Source organism: Carassius carassius, chromosome 1, assembly GCF_963082965.1.
Source record: "Carassius carassius chromosome 1, fCarCar2.1, whole genome shotgun sequence".
NCBI lineage: Eukaryota > Metazoa > Chordata > Actinopteri > Cypriniformes > Cyprinidae > Carassius > Carassius carassius.
The window spans coordinates 21932331-21949024 of NC_081755.1; the positions used below are offsets into that span (position 1 = coordinate 21932331).

The window sequence follows — 16694 nt, forward strand, 5'->3', positions numbered from 1 at the left end:
TCCAAATTCAGAATCCAAAAAGCAGGGGTCAAAACCAAAAATCCATCCAAACAAACAAACAGGAATAGGAACAGGAATAGAACTTGAAACTCGGAAGGCGAGGAAACTGGGTGACGGAAAGAAAGGACTCCATGAAAACAAACAGAAACAGACCGGTTAATATAGGCAGGGTAATGACTATCAAGTGAAGACACCTGAGTGCAATTAACAGGAGTGCAATTACTGTGATGAAGGGACAAGGCTTTGTGGGAATTGTAGTGCCTGCGGTGAGGTGCCTATGGGGAAGTGAGACCACTAGCGGAGACTCAGGGAAACAGAGACCAGACAGCGTGACAACATATTAAGTTAAATATAAATTGTAATTCATTATTTTATTACTCCATTATTAAGATATTAATTGTAATTTCAACTTAAAATCATCAAATTGAAATATAGACAATTGAACAAACAGTAAAAATAATAAAACCTTTTGATCTGTATTGACCTAATACAAAATACTACTTAATATTTGATGTAAAGTCATTTCTGTATTAACTGCATACTAATTATCGGCATAATAATTATCTATTTAGTTGAAATAATTTTACATTTCAGCTCTACAGATTGTATAATACCTCATCTTCATGGGGAAGTTGTGGCCTAGTCCCAACTGCTCCCCGGGCGCTGCAGCATAAATGGCTGCCCACTGCTCCGGTGTGTGTTCATGGTGTGTGTGTGTGTGCACTTTGGATGGGTTAAATGCAGAGCACAAATTCTGAGTATGGGCTGAATGTCATGTCACTTCACTAATTACTCATTTCTCAATGAAGGAGCCATGCTTCCAACTGGACACTCTTTTCCACACAGGGAGCAATGCTGTTTGGGGTTAAATACTGAAAATACAATATCACAAATCAAAGTTTTATTTTAACCATTTGGTCAGACAGACAGACAGACCGACCAGTGTATCGACAAACAGATAGACAGACAGACATACAGTAACCTGAAGGATTATTAGGAACACCATACTAATACTGTGTTTGACCCCCTTTCGCCTTCAGAACTGCCGTAATTCTATGTTGCATTGATTCAATAAGGTGCTGAAAGCATTCTTTAGAAATGTTGGCCCATATTGATAGGATAGCATCTTAGAGATTTGTGGGATGCACATACAGGGCACGAAGCTCCCGTTCCACCACATCCCAAAGATGCTCTATTGGGTTGAGATCTGGTGACTGTGGGGGCCATTTTAATACAGTGAACTCATTGTCATGTTCAAGAAACCAATTTGAAATGATTCGAGCTTTGTGACATGGTGCATTATCCTGCTGGAAGTAACCAGTAGAGGATGGGTACATGGTGGTCATAAAGGGATGGACATGGTCAGAAACAATGCTCAGGTAGGTCGTGGCATTTAAACGATGCCCAATTGGCACTAAGGGGCCTAAAGTGTGCCAAGAAAACATCCCCCACACCATTACACCAACACCATCAGCCTGCACAGTGGTAACAAGGCATGATGGATCCATGTTCTCATTCTGTTTACGCCAAATTCTGACTCTACCATCTGAATACCATCATAAATATAAAATAGGTACATATAACAGCATGTTCTATCCACTGAATCAGAAAGATGTATTTTAATGTTGTCTCATAACTTTTTTTTTCAGGTACCTTTATTTGTAATTGTAATAGACATAAAACCATACATTGTTGACAAGGATTGTGCTATATGTAGTGAAGTGAAGTAAAGCAACATGATGGTGAAGTATAATAATAACAAATACTTGGAATTTGTGGAGTTTATCCCATCCACATGCACCTGGCATATACTTTGTATATTTACACAAAACTCCTGTCATTGTGTCAACAGTGTATGGTTTATGTCTATCCTTTATGTTTTTGTAAGCATAATGAACTCTTAACTCTACTTATCACAATTTTGTTAGTTTGGACTTAGTCTGTCTTTCATACTTTGTCATTTGACCTATATTTTGTCTCACATTTTGATTACATAAGTTCACCTGTGGTGTTGCTAATTATTTCATTTGTTCTGTCTAGTTACGTTCTTGTCCTTTTAGTTTGACTTTGTCGGGTAATGTTTTTGACCTCATGACTGCTATCTGTGGATACCCTTTTCCTATGTCATGTGGAATAAATACCTTCTGAATCTTCTCCTATGTGCACCTTTTTCTACAACCTAGCTTCAGTGTAAAACTACAAAATATAAGGTTCTTTAAAAGTTTAAGATCTTAAGAACTACCATCACCATGTTTCAAGTGAAAACACTTTATTAGTAATATGTAGTAACCAAACCACAATAAAATAAAATAACTATTCAGTCATGCAAATTAAATACATGAAATTAATTAAAATAATTAGTAACACTATATTTCAGGGTCTATAAACCAGTTGCTTATAAGTATGCATATTTATAGAATATTAGCCATTTATTAGTAGTAAGCACATATTAACAGAGGTGTAAAATACTTGAGTCATTTTACTTGATTACTGTACTTAAGGATTCTTTTGGGGGATTTGTACTTTACTCAAATACATTTTAAACTGACTACTTGTACTTTTGCTTGTTTACATTTCTGTGGAAAAAAAAAACAGTGATTTTTACTCCTTATAATTTTATTTAATCTTGAAAAGTACATTATATTTTTATTTTATCTTATGCACATTAAATATGGTAAACAAAGTCAAATGTGTGTGCCTGACGTGGGAACTAATAATCATTGTTTTCATGCATCAAACACACACATTTCTACTTTAATTATTACTTTTGTCAGGTAAATGTCTGGATTCAAAAGTTCACCATCAAATCTGAGGGAGCATATTGAGGTAGCAAAGTTGCGTTTCCCCCACAAAAAAAGTTCCTTATTTGTTCTGTTTTGATAGAGCCATTAGCTATGATAAACTGAATGCACAAAATAGTGCAAATAAAATCTGTGATGAGAATTTAAATACTATTAATATTTTTGTGGGATTTTTTTCTCATTAATCTAGTCACAAATAACAATTTATCAATATTTGCTAGGAAAAAACTACTGTATAAATGCCCAAATTAAAAATTGTAAAGATTAATTGTCCTTTTAGACAGTGACGCTGAATAGACAACACAAATAAAGTGGACTTTAAACATTTTGTATGTATTAATTCTATGACTCTCCTCATTAATTGAACACATTCTTGTTTTCTGTTTGGAATATATTTCTAGCCTCTCTATCACATCTTGCTCTTCTGTCACAGTCTTGTGTCTTTCTGTCACTGTTTTCTGTGAGTGTTGTGTTTGTTTGGTGCTATGTGCTCTCTCCTGTCTTTTTTTGACCCCACCCATCTTGTTACCTCATTATTGTTTAGTTGCTCCACCTGTGTTTCTCAATTGCCCCCGTACTCATTACCTTCACTCTGCACAGCTGTTTCATCCACTCACACACTTATACACACACCTGGTGCCCATTGTCAATGAGTATATATTCTCCACTCTCACACCACTCTCTCAGGCAGTATTAATTGTGTAATGTAAATTGTGATTTGTAAGTGTTCCTGGATACTCGTGTTTTTGCATCTTGGCTTCGTCTGCTCTTGTCTTCGTGATTTGTTTCTGTTTTGTTTTGCCTTGTTGGCCTTTTAGTTCTCATTTATTAAAAAGTAATTTCTTCCCTGCACTTGGACCCAGACCCTGTTCTTTCCACTGCTCCGTTTCTACCACGCCCTGACATCTTCAAAGGGATAGTTCACCCATAAATGAAAATTCTATCACCATTTACTGACCTCTGTCATCCCAGATATTTATGACTTTCTTTCTTCACATGAACACAAGCAAATAATTTTTATTTTTATTTTGAACATGCAATTCTCTAATCAGCCACTTGGGGTAAAATGAAAGGTTGTGAAAAATGTCCACTGTCTCCCTCTATTGATAGACACTGGTTTCATGTCTCTGTCTCCCTGCTGTAGAAAGTTATTACAAAAAGAAGGTTAATTTTGGACATCCAATTCCCTTTTCTACCAGTAGGTGTAAAAAGAAAGGTTGTGAAAAATGTCCACTCTTTCCCTCTATTGATTGACACAGGTTTCATGTCTCTGTCTCCCTGCTGTAGAAAGTTATTACAAAAAGAAGGTTAAATTTGGACATGTAATTCCCTTTTCTACCAGAAGGGGTAAAAAGAAAGGTTGTGAAAAATGTCCACTGTCCCCCTCTATTGACTGACACTGGTTTCATGTCTCTGACTCACTGCTGTAAAAAGTTATTACAAAAAGAAGGTTAATTTTGGACATGCAGTTCCCTAATCAGCCACTTGGGGTAAAATGAAAGGTTGTGAAAAATGTCCACTGTCTCCCTCTATTGATTGACAGTGGTTTCATGTCTCTGTCTCCCTGCTGTAGAAAGTTATTACAAAAAGAAAGCTAATTTTGGACATCTAATTCCTTTTTCTACCAGTAGGGGTAAAAAGAAAGGTTGTGAAAAATGTCCACTCTCTCGTTCTATTGATTGACAGTGGTTTCATGTCTCTGTCTCCCTGCTATAGAAAGTTATTACAAAAGGAAGGATAAATTTGGACATGCAATTCCCTTTTCTACCAATAGGGGTAAAAAGGTTGCGAAAAATGTCCACTCTCTCCCTCTATTGATAGACACTGGTTTCATGTCTCTGTCTCCCTGCTTAAAAAAAGTTATTACAAAAAGAAGGTTAATTTTTGTACATGCAATTCCCTTTCCTACCAGTGGGGGTAAAAAGAAAGGTTATGAAAAATGTCCACTCTCTCCCTCTATTGATTGACAGTGGTTTCATGTCTCTGTCTCCCTGCTGTAGAAAGTTATTACAAAAAGAAGGTTAAATTTGGACATGCAATTCCCTTATCTACCAGTAGGGGACAAAAGAAAGGTTGTGAAAAATGTCCACTTTCTCCTTCTATTGATTGACAGTGGTTTCATGTCTCTGTCTCCCTGCTGTAGAAGGTTATTACAAAAAAAAAAAAGTTAAATTTGGACATGCAATTCCCTTTTCTACCAGTAGGGGTAAAAAAAAGGTTGTGAAAAATGTCCACTGGCCCCCTCTATAGATTGACACTGGTTTCATATCTCTGTCTCCCTGCTGTAGAAAGTTATTACAAAAAGGAGGTTAATTTTGGACATGCAATTTCCTTTCCTAGCAGTAGGGGTAAAAAGAAAGGTTGTGAAAAATGTCCACTGTCCCCCTCTATTGATTGACACTGGTTTCATGTCTCTGTCTCCCTGCTGTAGAAAGTTATTAAAAAAAGTAGGTTAATTTTGGACATGCAATTCCCTTTTCTACCAGTAGGGGTAAAAAGAAAGGTTGTGAAAAATGTCCACTGTCCCCCACTATTGATTGACACTGGTTTCATGTCTCTGTCTCCCTGCTGTAGAAAGTTATTACAAAAAGGAGGTTAATTTTGGACATACAATTCTTTTTTCTACCAGTAGGGGTAAAAAGAAAGGTTGTGAAAAATGTCCACTGTCCCCCACTATTGATTGACACTGGTTTCATGTATCTGTCTCTTTGCTGTAGAAAGTTATTACAAAACTAAAGTTAATTTTGGACATGCAATTCCCTTATCAGCCACTTGGGGTAAAATCAAAGGATGTGAAAAATATCCACTCTCTCCTTCTATTGATTGACACTGGTTTCATGTGTCTGTCTCCCTGCTGTAGAAAGTTATTACAAAAAGAAGGTTAATTTTGGACATGCAATTCCCTTTTCTACCAGTAGGGGTAAAAAGAAAGGTTGTGAAAAATGTCCACTGTCCCCCACTATTGATTGACACTGGTTTCATGTCTCTGTCTCCCTGCTGTAGAAAGTTATTACAAAAAGGAGGTTAATTTTGGACATGCAATTCTTTTTTCTACCAGTAGGGGTAAAAAGAAAGGTTGTGAAAAATGTCCACTGTCCCCCACTATTGATTGACACTGGTTTCTTGTATCTGTCTCTTTGCTGTAGAAAGTTATTACAAAACTAAAGTTAATTTTGGACATGCAATTCCCTTATCAGCCACTTGGGGTAAAATCAAAGGATGTGAAAAATATCCACTCTCTCCTTCTATTGATTGACACTGGTTTCATGTGTCCGTCTTCCTGCTGTAGAAAGTTATTACAAAAAGAAGTTTAATTTTGGACATGCAATTCCTTTTCCTAGCAGTAGGGGTAAAAAGAAAGGTTGTGAAAAATGTCCACTCTCTCCCTCTATTGATTGAAACTGGTTTCATGTCTCTGTCTCACTGCTGCAGAAAATTATTACAAAAAGAAGGTTAATTTTGGACATGCAATTCCCCAATCAGCCACTTGGGGTAAAATGAAAGGATGTGAAAAAATATCCACTCTCTCCTTCTATTGATTGACACTGGTTTAATGTGTCTATCTTCCTGCTGTAGAAAGTTATTGCAAAGAGGGGGTTAATTTTGGACATGCAATTCCCTTTCCTAGCAGTAGGGATAAAAAGAAAGGTTGTGAAAAATGTCCACTGTCCCCCTCTATAGATTGACACTGGTTTCATGTCTCTGTCTCCCTGCTGTAGAAAGTTATTACAAAAAGGAGGATAATTTTGGACATGCAATTCCCTTATCAGCCACTTGGGGTAAAATGAAAGGTTGTGAAAACTGTCAACTCTCCCCTTCTACTGATTGACACTTGTTTCATGTCTCTGTCTCCCTGCTGTAGAAAGTTATTACAAAAAGGATATTTTTAACATGCAATTCCCTAATCAGCTACTAGGGGTAAAATGAAAGGTTGTGAAAAATGTCCACTCTTTCCCTCTATTGATTGACACTGGTTTCATGTCTCTGTCTCACTGCTGTAGAAAGTTATTACAAAAAGAAGCTTAATTTTGGACATGCAATTCCCTAATCAGCCGCTTGGGGTAAAATGAAAGGATGTGAAAAATGTCCACTCTCTCCTTCTATTGATTCACACTGGTTTCATGTCTCTATCTTCCTGCTGTAGAAAGTTATTACAAAAAGAATGTTAATTTTTGACATGCAATTCCCTTTTCTACCAGTAGGAGTAAAAAGAAAGGTTGTGAAAAATGTCCACTGTCCCCTTTATTGATTGCCATGGGTCTCATGTCTCTATCTTCCTGCTGAAGAAAGTTACTACAAAAAGAAGGTTTTTCTACCAGTAGGGGTAAAAAGAAAGGTTTTGAAAAATGTCCACTCTCTCCCTCTATTGATTTAAACTGGTTTCATGTCTTTGTGTCACTGCTGTAGAAAGTAATTACAAAAAGAAGCTTCATTTTGGACATGCAATTCCCTTTTCTACCAATAGGAGTAAAAAGAAAGGTTGTGCAAAATGTCCACTGTCCCCCACTATTGATTGACGCTGGTTTCATGTATCTGTCTCACTGTCGTAGAAAGTTATTACAAAAAAGGTTAATTTTGGACATGCAAATCCCTAATCAGCCACTTGGGGTAAAATAAAAGGATGTGAAAAATATCCACTCTCTCTCTCTCTATACATTGACAGTGGTTTCATGTCTCTGTGTCCCTGCTGTAGAAAGTTATTACAAAGAGAAGGTTAATTTTGGACATAAAATTCCCTTTTATACCAGTAGGGGTAAAAAGAAAGGTTGTGAAAAATGTCCACTGTCCCCCTCTATAGATTGGCACTGGTTTCATGTCTCTGTCTCCCTGCTTAAGTATGTTATTACAAAAAAAAGGTTAATTTTGGACATGCAATTCACTAATCAGCCACTTGGGGTAAAATGAAAGGATGTGAAAAATGTCCACTCTCTCACTCTATTGAGTGATACTGGTTTCATCTCTATATCTTCCTGCCGAAGAAAGTTATTACAAAAATAATATTATTTTTGGACATGCAATTCCCTATTCAGCCACTTTAGGTAAAGAAAGAAAATTGTGAAAAATGTCCACTCTCTCCCTCTATTGATTGACACTGGTTTCATGTTTCTGTGTCCCTGCTGTAGAAAGTTATTACAAAGAGAAGGTTAATTTTGGACATGCAATTCCCTAATCAGCCACTTGGGTTAAAATGAAAGTATGTGAAAAATATTCACTCTCTCCCTCTATTGATTGACACTGGTTTCATGTCTCTATCTTCCTGCTGTAGAAAGTTATTACAAAAAGAAGGTTAATTTTGGACATGCAATTCCCTTTTCCACCAGTAGTGTTAAAAAGAAAGGTTGTTAAAAATGTCCACTGTCCCCCACTATTGATTGACACTGGTTTCATGTCTAAATGCCCTTTAACTAAAAAGCTATTACAAAAACACATACTGAGCTATAGCAAAAAACGAAGAAAGTTTGCACTTTCCCCACGGTCCCTAACTGAAGGCTCTGCTGAGAGCGTTCTCTCCCGGCTTTCTGCACATTGCGACGGCTTGTACGGGGCCGTGTTTATTATATCGAGGGAAAATATAGTAAAAGAAGGATGTGAAACATGATCAACTTTGCCCTTTTGCCGGTCACACTGCTCAGATTTTTTTAGGGCAATTCGTTTTGGAGTTATTGGCGTTTACCGCTGAATGTGTCACGAATATCGAAAACAAAACCAACTTGACCCCGCTCACAAATGCACTTCATACGGAAGTAAATCTATGTCCGCTTATATGCTTCATAAGTTCAAGTCTTTTATCTAAAGGATTAATGGTCTTCAACAGAGTAAGTATAGCCTACATTTCAGTGTTTCTTAAAAATTACAATAACATTCATTCATTTATAAAGCGTCGTGTCAGCTGTTTGAGCAAGATAAAAAAATCTATTTTACTGCTAAAGAGTACGAATTGTGAGAAAATATATTAAATGAATGCTATGTCGTTGATCGTTTTTGATTATTGATGCATTCCCACATTCTTAAAAAAAAAAAGACCAAGTTTTCATATGCATTTGTAAAGTGTTTTATATTATTATTTATCGTACTTTTGGCATTAAAATAGATTTCTTTAAATGCATAAACTAGGGCCATTTGCATGAAAGGTTTAGACTGGTCTTATAAGTCTTATATATTCAGTTACATAAAAGCAACTGTCTGCTAGTCGGACTTAAGGCGCTGTCTTAATATAGAGGTTAAGTTTATGCAACTGGCCCCTGATGTGTTTAGAAGTGCAGGCTTTTCCACTTGTTATTTAAACAGGGAAAGATTCTAAAGTTTTTCGTTACGTCTCTTGATTTCCAATGCAAATTTAGTTTTGAAGGTCACCTGAGTTCAGCACCTGTCTTCATTTCTATGGTTTATCTCATTCGCCTGCACAGAAGCAGACATGAACACTCAGAGGTGTATGAGGTTGATCGTGGGCTGCTTGGTGATTGTTGCCATGGCGAAAATGTTCTTTCGTCCCAGGTGAGGTTTGCAGTTCTCGTGGGCTCTCCTTGTACACGTGCTTCAGCATCAAGCCATGCTTCACTATCCTGAACAAGCTTGTGATTAAACTTTACTTACCCTCTTTTCATAGCTCAAGCAAAGGCACGAGTTTAGACTCCAACCAAATCATACAAGGTGGTCATTTCTGGGCTAACCAGCATATCCCACAGCTGAAATTGGTTCACAATGAGGAGGATCCTGTCAAAAAAGAACATGCAGACAACACAGAGGTTCAGCCAGAGGAAAAAGAGACGATCCATTCAAACCAAGTGGAGTTAGAACCAGAAGTTCCTGATGATACACCCGTGGCTCCATTAAAAATTGTGCACTTAGATCTGAAAGGTGCCGCACCCAAAGTCAAATACCTTGAAAAGGTAGGAATGTGTGCAGACATGTGGTAAATTGTAATAATAGTTAGTTTTTTCAAAGTTTGCTTTGATGTTCTTTTGTAGATATTCCCTCTATTGTCAACTCTGGGTGCTACTGGGATATTGCTGGAATATGAGGATATGTTTCCTTACGAGGGGGAGCTCAGCATTCTCAAATCAAGCTTTGCATACAGGTGGGTGACTGATTCTGAGCATCTGATTAACTAAACCTGACTTAATTCGACTCAGTTTGCCCACAAATGAAAGGTCTGGTATTATGTAATCAGCCTCGTGTCATTCTACACCTGTACGCTGTTATTTCTGCTGCACACAAAAGGAGATATTTGAAGAATATTTACAGTATGCAACATTTTTCCAAAGAATGACAGCGAATAATAATCACCAGTATTATTTATATACTTAATTGGAATTATTTCCTATTATAAATGCTGTTATAAATACGTTATATACGTTTTTCAACTTATGTTTATGTTCTTCTCTTCAAACTCACCTTTTCAGAGTACCATTTATGTATTTTTTTTATATTCTTCTTAAATTATTCTGCATGTTCTCATTTATAAAATATATATTTTAATGTTATATTTTAAAGTATATTATTATAATTTTAGTACTTCTATATATTTTAAGTTTATTAATATTTTGAGTTAAAAATTGTATGTTTTGTTTGTTTATTTTAAATAATCTCATTTAGCTTTAACCAATTTTTTTTTTTTTAGTTTACTGTTTTCATATAATTTTTACATTTTATTTTATTTCAGGTTCATTTTAATTACTGAAGAACATTAGCACGCATGCCAAGCCTCGAAGAGAATCAAAAAAGAAATGAAACATAATATAAATACCATAGAAATAGTCAATACATTTAAAAGCAGTCCAAAAAAAGTCTGTGGTTATGTCTTAAGTGAAAGTAAAGAGTTGAGAAAGAAATCGGATGTGTATCATTATAATGGATGCGTTGTCTCTTAAAGTGACCGCACCTAATTTACCAGCTCTGCTGTCAGTGTCTTTAATGTATGAAAATGAAAGTAAATCACTCACTGCTCTTGACTGAATTACTTTGTAGTTTAAACAAGAATTTATCCACAGTCAAACCAAAAATATCTTTGTCAAATATAATATCAAATATAATTGATAATATTTTTTTACTAGTGGGTGCAGGACACTAGTTCATTTATGTAAGTGAGTATAGCAAAATACAGCGAACTGTGAAATATTATACCCAAAAATTCTTCATACTGTAGGCTACCAGTGAAATTGATAAAAAAAAATTAAAAATTAGGGACCTGACCATTTTTTGCTTAAGTGTTTCTATCTTTAATTGCTAATGCAACCTTTTCACACCACAGACTGAACCAAATTAAGCATTGCTTGGTAACTGTTCAACAAAGTATTGATAGTTGTGTAAATATTGTCATACTGACAGTTGTCTGAAGTTTTGGTTGATTCCATTACATATCTTTTTATTAAAGTTATCCGAAATTATCAAGAGTTATTTGTTCCGACACAGTTTAACTCTGAGTTCTTGTCATATTTTATTACCAATTGCTAAACTATAACAAATAAACTGTGACAATGTGGGAAATGTTGAAGGTGTCTGAATACATTTTGGTTTGACTGTGTGTTTTATTTTACAGTGAAGACTATGCAGTGCTACTTTAAATTAGTTTCTGGACACCTACAAACTAAAAAATAAAATAAAAAACAGTAAACATTGTGTAAATAGCACAAATAAATAAATAGAACGAACATACAGTAAATATTAAACAATTTCAGAAAGGGCCCACTGTACAACCTGCACCAGGGCAGGGCCCCTCTAACCCCAGCTACGGCCCTGGGTTAAGGTACCAAGACAGAGCAATGCACTGTGTGTACTGTAAGAAATAAAACAAGAAGGCTTGTGGTTTAAAAGATGGCAAGGAAAATTAAAAGCACATCTGAATGCAATACAGTTTCATTATTATCCAGAGCGGCTTACTATAAAAAATTTGTGCGACCAAATCATGTTTTGCGCCAGTAACTGAAAAAGTTAGTCGCGCAAGTGCCACCAGTGGAAAAGGTTAGTGTAGTTCCCTGTATTGCCTTATTATAGTCCAAGATCATAAGCTGATGATTTGTTAATCCTTATTTCTCTTGCTTATTTTTTTTGTCTCTGGTAAAGTGTGGAAGATATAGAGGAAATGAAGTCTCTGGCCAAACGGCACAAGCTTGAACTGATTCCTCTGGTGCAGGTGTTCGGACACTTGGAGGTAAGTACAGAAGAAGCTCAATCTCACAGAAACTGTAGCTTTTTTTACTTTTTCACTTCTGGGAAGCAGTAGAAGGAACAACCAGTCATGGTGGTTATGTTGATGTGGAGGCAAAAATCATTAAAATGCTGTAGATGCACTGTGATTTTACTTTATTAGCACACTGTACATTATGTACCAGTCTTTCTGTTCACATTTCACAGTTTGTCTTAAAACACGAGAAGTACTTCAAATTAAGAGAAGTGGAAACGTTTCCCAACAGCCTGAACCCCCAGGCCCAAGGAAGCATGGATCTGGTTCAAGACATGTTAACGCAGGTCATGAAGAAGCACCCAGAAGCAAAGTGGTTCCACATCGGTGCTGATGAGGTCGGTGGAGCTTTATTCTCTACGGATCATTGAAAATAGTTGTATTTCATTTCGTTTTTTGATTGAGCTATTCCTTTCAAATGTAAGCTCATATCAACTACTGTGGATGAAATACATGTAGGTACGTGGCCTGGGCGAAAGTGAAGATTCGAAGCGCTGGTTGAAAACCAACAATGGAGACTTGGGAAAGCTGTTTCTCAATCATGTGACCGCAGTTGGGAGATTCATGACCAAACTGAAGCGAGGAATCAAGCTGATCTTGTGGGACGACATGTTTCGGAAACTTAGCTCCGACACAATCAAAGGTATACTGAGAAAGTCTGCAAGCCAGTGATTGTATGTTTGCCATTATCAAATAGCAGATATTACAAGTAAAACTCACTTTTACTGTAATGTACAGTACTTGATATTACAGTATTAGGATTTGTAACAGGTGTGCTGTAATTTTTAGACTTAACAGTGACATCTAATGGTTTATTCTGTAAAGTTTTAGGTGGGGGGGTACTAATATACCGTGAGAGGTAACTTAACATGGCAGGACAAAGACTTTGTTGCTTGATGCATCTTTCAAGGTTTCAAAAATACAGTGGCAATAACACAGTAGTGCTTTTTGGTCATGATGTGGGTTTTTACATTTTAGAATCAGGTTTGCAGGACCTTGCATTGCCAATGATATGGAAGTACACCCCAAACATGGATGTTAAAGAGATCGGTAAGGCCCTGTTCTGCTTCTCGTATGAAAATACTGACCTGATTCATTAGCTTAAAACAGAACGTGTTTTCTGGCACGCCAATAACAAAGATAACACGTCAGCAGCTTCGTACGTCAGCAGCATCACTGCAGTCCCGCTCACAACAGACCCAAAAGAGAAGACAATGCTTAATAAAGTCAATAATTTTTGTTATTTTTGGACCAAAATGTATTTTCGATGCTTCAACAAATTCGAACTGACCCTCTGATGTCATGAACGACATGAGGGTGAATCATTAATGAAATAATTTTTGGCTGAACTAACCCTTTTACTATAACGCGTTTCATAAAATACAACTATTGGCCAGATTTCCGAGAGGTAAACTAACGCGTTAAAATGCCCAAAACTGCTGTAGTTTCTTTAACTTTCTGGTGAGTGTGCTTGAGAAGCCCTGAAATGAATGGGTTGTTTGGAACTATTGGCTACTTCCAGAAACGCTTTAGTAACCTTTGACTGTATAAAAACTCTGTTTCTCAACGGCTCTGACGTAAACAAAGAGGTGTATCCGTTTTATAAAAAAACATTGAATATTTAATATTTAAACATTGCATTTTTTTCTACATTTTACAATTATATTAACATTGAAAACAAAATCTGTGTAGAAAAATATAGTAATCATTTAAAAACATTGTGTTTAAATATTGTTTGTAGGTAACTATATCTCTAAGTATGAACAGGCTGGATTCAAGGGTGTGTGGTTTGCTAGCGCTTTCAAAGGAGCCTCTGGAATTGACCAGAAATGGACCCCAATCAGTCACCATTTAAAAAACCACCTTCAGTGGCAGAAAGTCATTCAATCCATGCCGCAGTACAAGTCTGTGGTATACCAAGGCATTGCTCTGACTGGCTGGCAGAGGTAAGCCTGCAGTTTTACAGAACTGTTTGTTCAAATACTTTGTGCCATCAAACATGCAATGCCATTATACCAACTTCTCAACCTAGTGCATTAATAAACCTATGTGTGTTGAAGGTATGAGCATCACACTGTGCTGTGTGAGCTTCTCCCTGTGGCCATCCCTTCTCTGGCTGTCTGTCTTCAGATGCTGAAAAACGGTGAGTGTCTGAAGCAACGTGAATTATTGAGTGTCTAACATGCTGTTTCATAAATGAGTTGAATCACATCATATGTGATATACTACAAAGTGTTTTGTTTGCATTAGGTTCATTTGATTTGGAGGCACAGAAGGAGGTAGAGCGTCTCCTTGGGTGTCAGATTGAGCTGAGCAAAAATGAGTGGTATGAACTTGTTCATATATAGACCTATGTGAATCGATTGTGAGGTATGTAATGGATACTCTCTTGACCGTTCTACAGTAAGGGTGCATCCTTTCCTGGCTCAGATGTTTATGAAATGGTGAAGAAGTTCAAGGACGACCTCGAGAGTTCAGTTAAAAAGATCATGCAGAGCTAGTGAGTGACTCTGTTTCCGAGTGACCTAACCTGAGCTCATATGACATTCACGCAGAGCATAAGCTTTCAATCCTTTGTCTTGAACATCTTGTAGCTTGTGCTAACATTTTGTTTGTCCTGTGTTTTGCAGCCATGTCAAGGGATCATTCAGTCCATACCATCGCAAACGCAGCTTTGCAAACCCTCGAAATCTTGCTTTTTTCAAAGATGGACTAAAAAAGTATGTTTTTTCTTTTTAGCACTGGCATATTATTTGATGCATTTATTGGCAACAGTATTGTTGTTATATGTCTCATAAACATATTGGTTATTATTTTTTGGATACAGGGTTCCCACAGTCATAGTGAGCCACTTTGTGTCAATGAATTTGTCAGAGATTTTTCATCAACAATGTCTAAAAGATTCATTAATGTATTAGTCTGTATCAAAAAAAAAATAAATAAATCAGACTGACTCAAGAAGCATCGTAAAAGTCATGTAAGTTTTCAAAAATGATAACTAAAATTAAAAACCATTAGAACTATTTTGTTCGTGTTAGCTGAAGTTTAAGTACTACTTTAAGTTAAGTACTGAAACAAAATTAAAACTTGTGTAGACATATAAAAAAAAACTAGAATTTAAACTCAAATTATGAGAACAGAAAATAGAAAATTAAAAGCTATAAACATTTGTTAATGATGAACATTGAATGTTTGCAGGTTTGTGCAGGTGATTATTATAAACCATGAACTAGAATTTCTGGCTAAGCTTGATTATGCTGTGAGGTACATAAACGAAAATATAGTAGCCTACATTTTTTGTGTTTTTTCCCCTCTTGTCAGACTGATGGATGAATGGGATTCCTTTTTACTGACTTTCCGGAAAAATATGGAGGCAATCTTCTACCCAGACACTTTAGAGGAGTGGTTGGAGGAGAATGTCAACGAACACATGGACAGACTTCATGAGATGGTGGTTGATGTAGAACGAATCATTAAACTCAATGGACAGCCAAAGGTTGATCCTTCAAAAAAGAGGTGAAACAGACAAGAGGACCAACAGGAAAGACGTTCCAAAATGTGGCATTCAGACTTCCTACAGTTCTTCTACCTCTGGGATCTTGCTTGTTTCCTGAAGGCTTCGCTGGAAGTGATGAAAAGATAATGAAATGTTGAATAAAAGTTCTCTAATTACACTGGGCATGCGCTTCTTGAAGAAGTGGACTCACTACACTGCATCTATGAATGTTTTTTAATCTGTGCTTGAGTTATTATTTCAAAATAATGAAATTGATTTGCCTTTGCAGCCAGTTACACTGGTACAGCTAATGTTTTTCTCTTTCTTTTTTTCAGTGTATATGTCTAGGGATGGAACGTGACCAAACTTCATGTCTTTGACATGCAGAAATGTACAGAATGTGCAGTTTTAACATTTTTACAATTGCAGAATGTGGAATCAGGTTACAACTGAGAGCCTTGAATAAGGTATATTTAGTGTTTTTTTCACCGTTACACATAAAGTAGCTATAGAAGCATTTACCTCAGAAAACATTCAAACTGGAAACCTGCTGGTTAAGGAGCTTTATCACAATGCCAATAATGCAACATAATTAGCTATATTTAATTTATTTTTGTGTGTGTGTGTGTTTACAATATTAAAAAAATGGGTAATGTTTTTGTACTGTTTTCACTGTTTATTACTTCAAACTCTTTGAGGGTTTCTATGCTTTCAGTATAATTAAAATATTACATTCCACAAGTAATTTTCAACAGTTTTAAAAGTTTTTGCTTTATCAGATATATTACACTGTGGTGTGAGATTAAGTTACCGTCATTAATGAATGTAAATATAAGAATATTGACTGTTGTATTAATCGAAGTCCGAATCGCGAGCGAATCATTCTTTCCGAATCAGATCTTCTGAATAGTTCAACATGTTCACAAAACCAGTCCGATTTGTGTTCGGTCTTGGTAAGATTTACAAACTAATCATTTTTATTAAAGCTATCTCTGTTTCATTTGTGGTTGATAAAACTATAATCAAGTCGTAAATAGCACGTTTATTGTTGTAACTGTTAATTTCCCCTCATCGGTTTTACAAGATATAACTACTAATTCTGGAACACGTGAAATTACATTTAAAACTTACAAATATAATAAAATAATGCGTTATAAATAGCAGTGTTTTTGGATTATGGATGCCAATAGCTGAACCGACTCTTTGAAATGAACCG

The 16694-nt window shown here is 36.2% G+C and overlaps 1 protein-coding gene across 1 annotated transcript; it reads left to right on the plus strand.

Annotated features, from left to right (window-relative positions):
* Positions 1-8977: 8977 nt before the first annotated feature.
* zgc:113333 (beta-N-acetylhexosaminidase) lies at positions 8978-15707 on the plus strand. Its single transcript, XM_059518393.1, has 13 exons — positions 8978-9296; positions 9409-9691; positions 9770-9879; positions 11865-11952; positions 12156-12320; positions 12442-12625; positions 12961-13032; positions 13724-13928; positions 14043-14125; positions 14233-14308; positions 14387-14482; positions 14613-14702; positions 15304-15707. The coding sequence occupies exons 1-13, from the start codon at positions 9217-9219 to the stop codon at positions 15500-15502; spliced, it is 1731 nt and encodes a 576-aa protein (XP_059374376.1). The 5' UTR covers positions 8978-9216; the 3' UTR covers positions 15503-15707.
* The last annotated feature ends 987 nt before the right edge of the window (positions 15708-16694 follow it).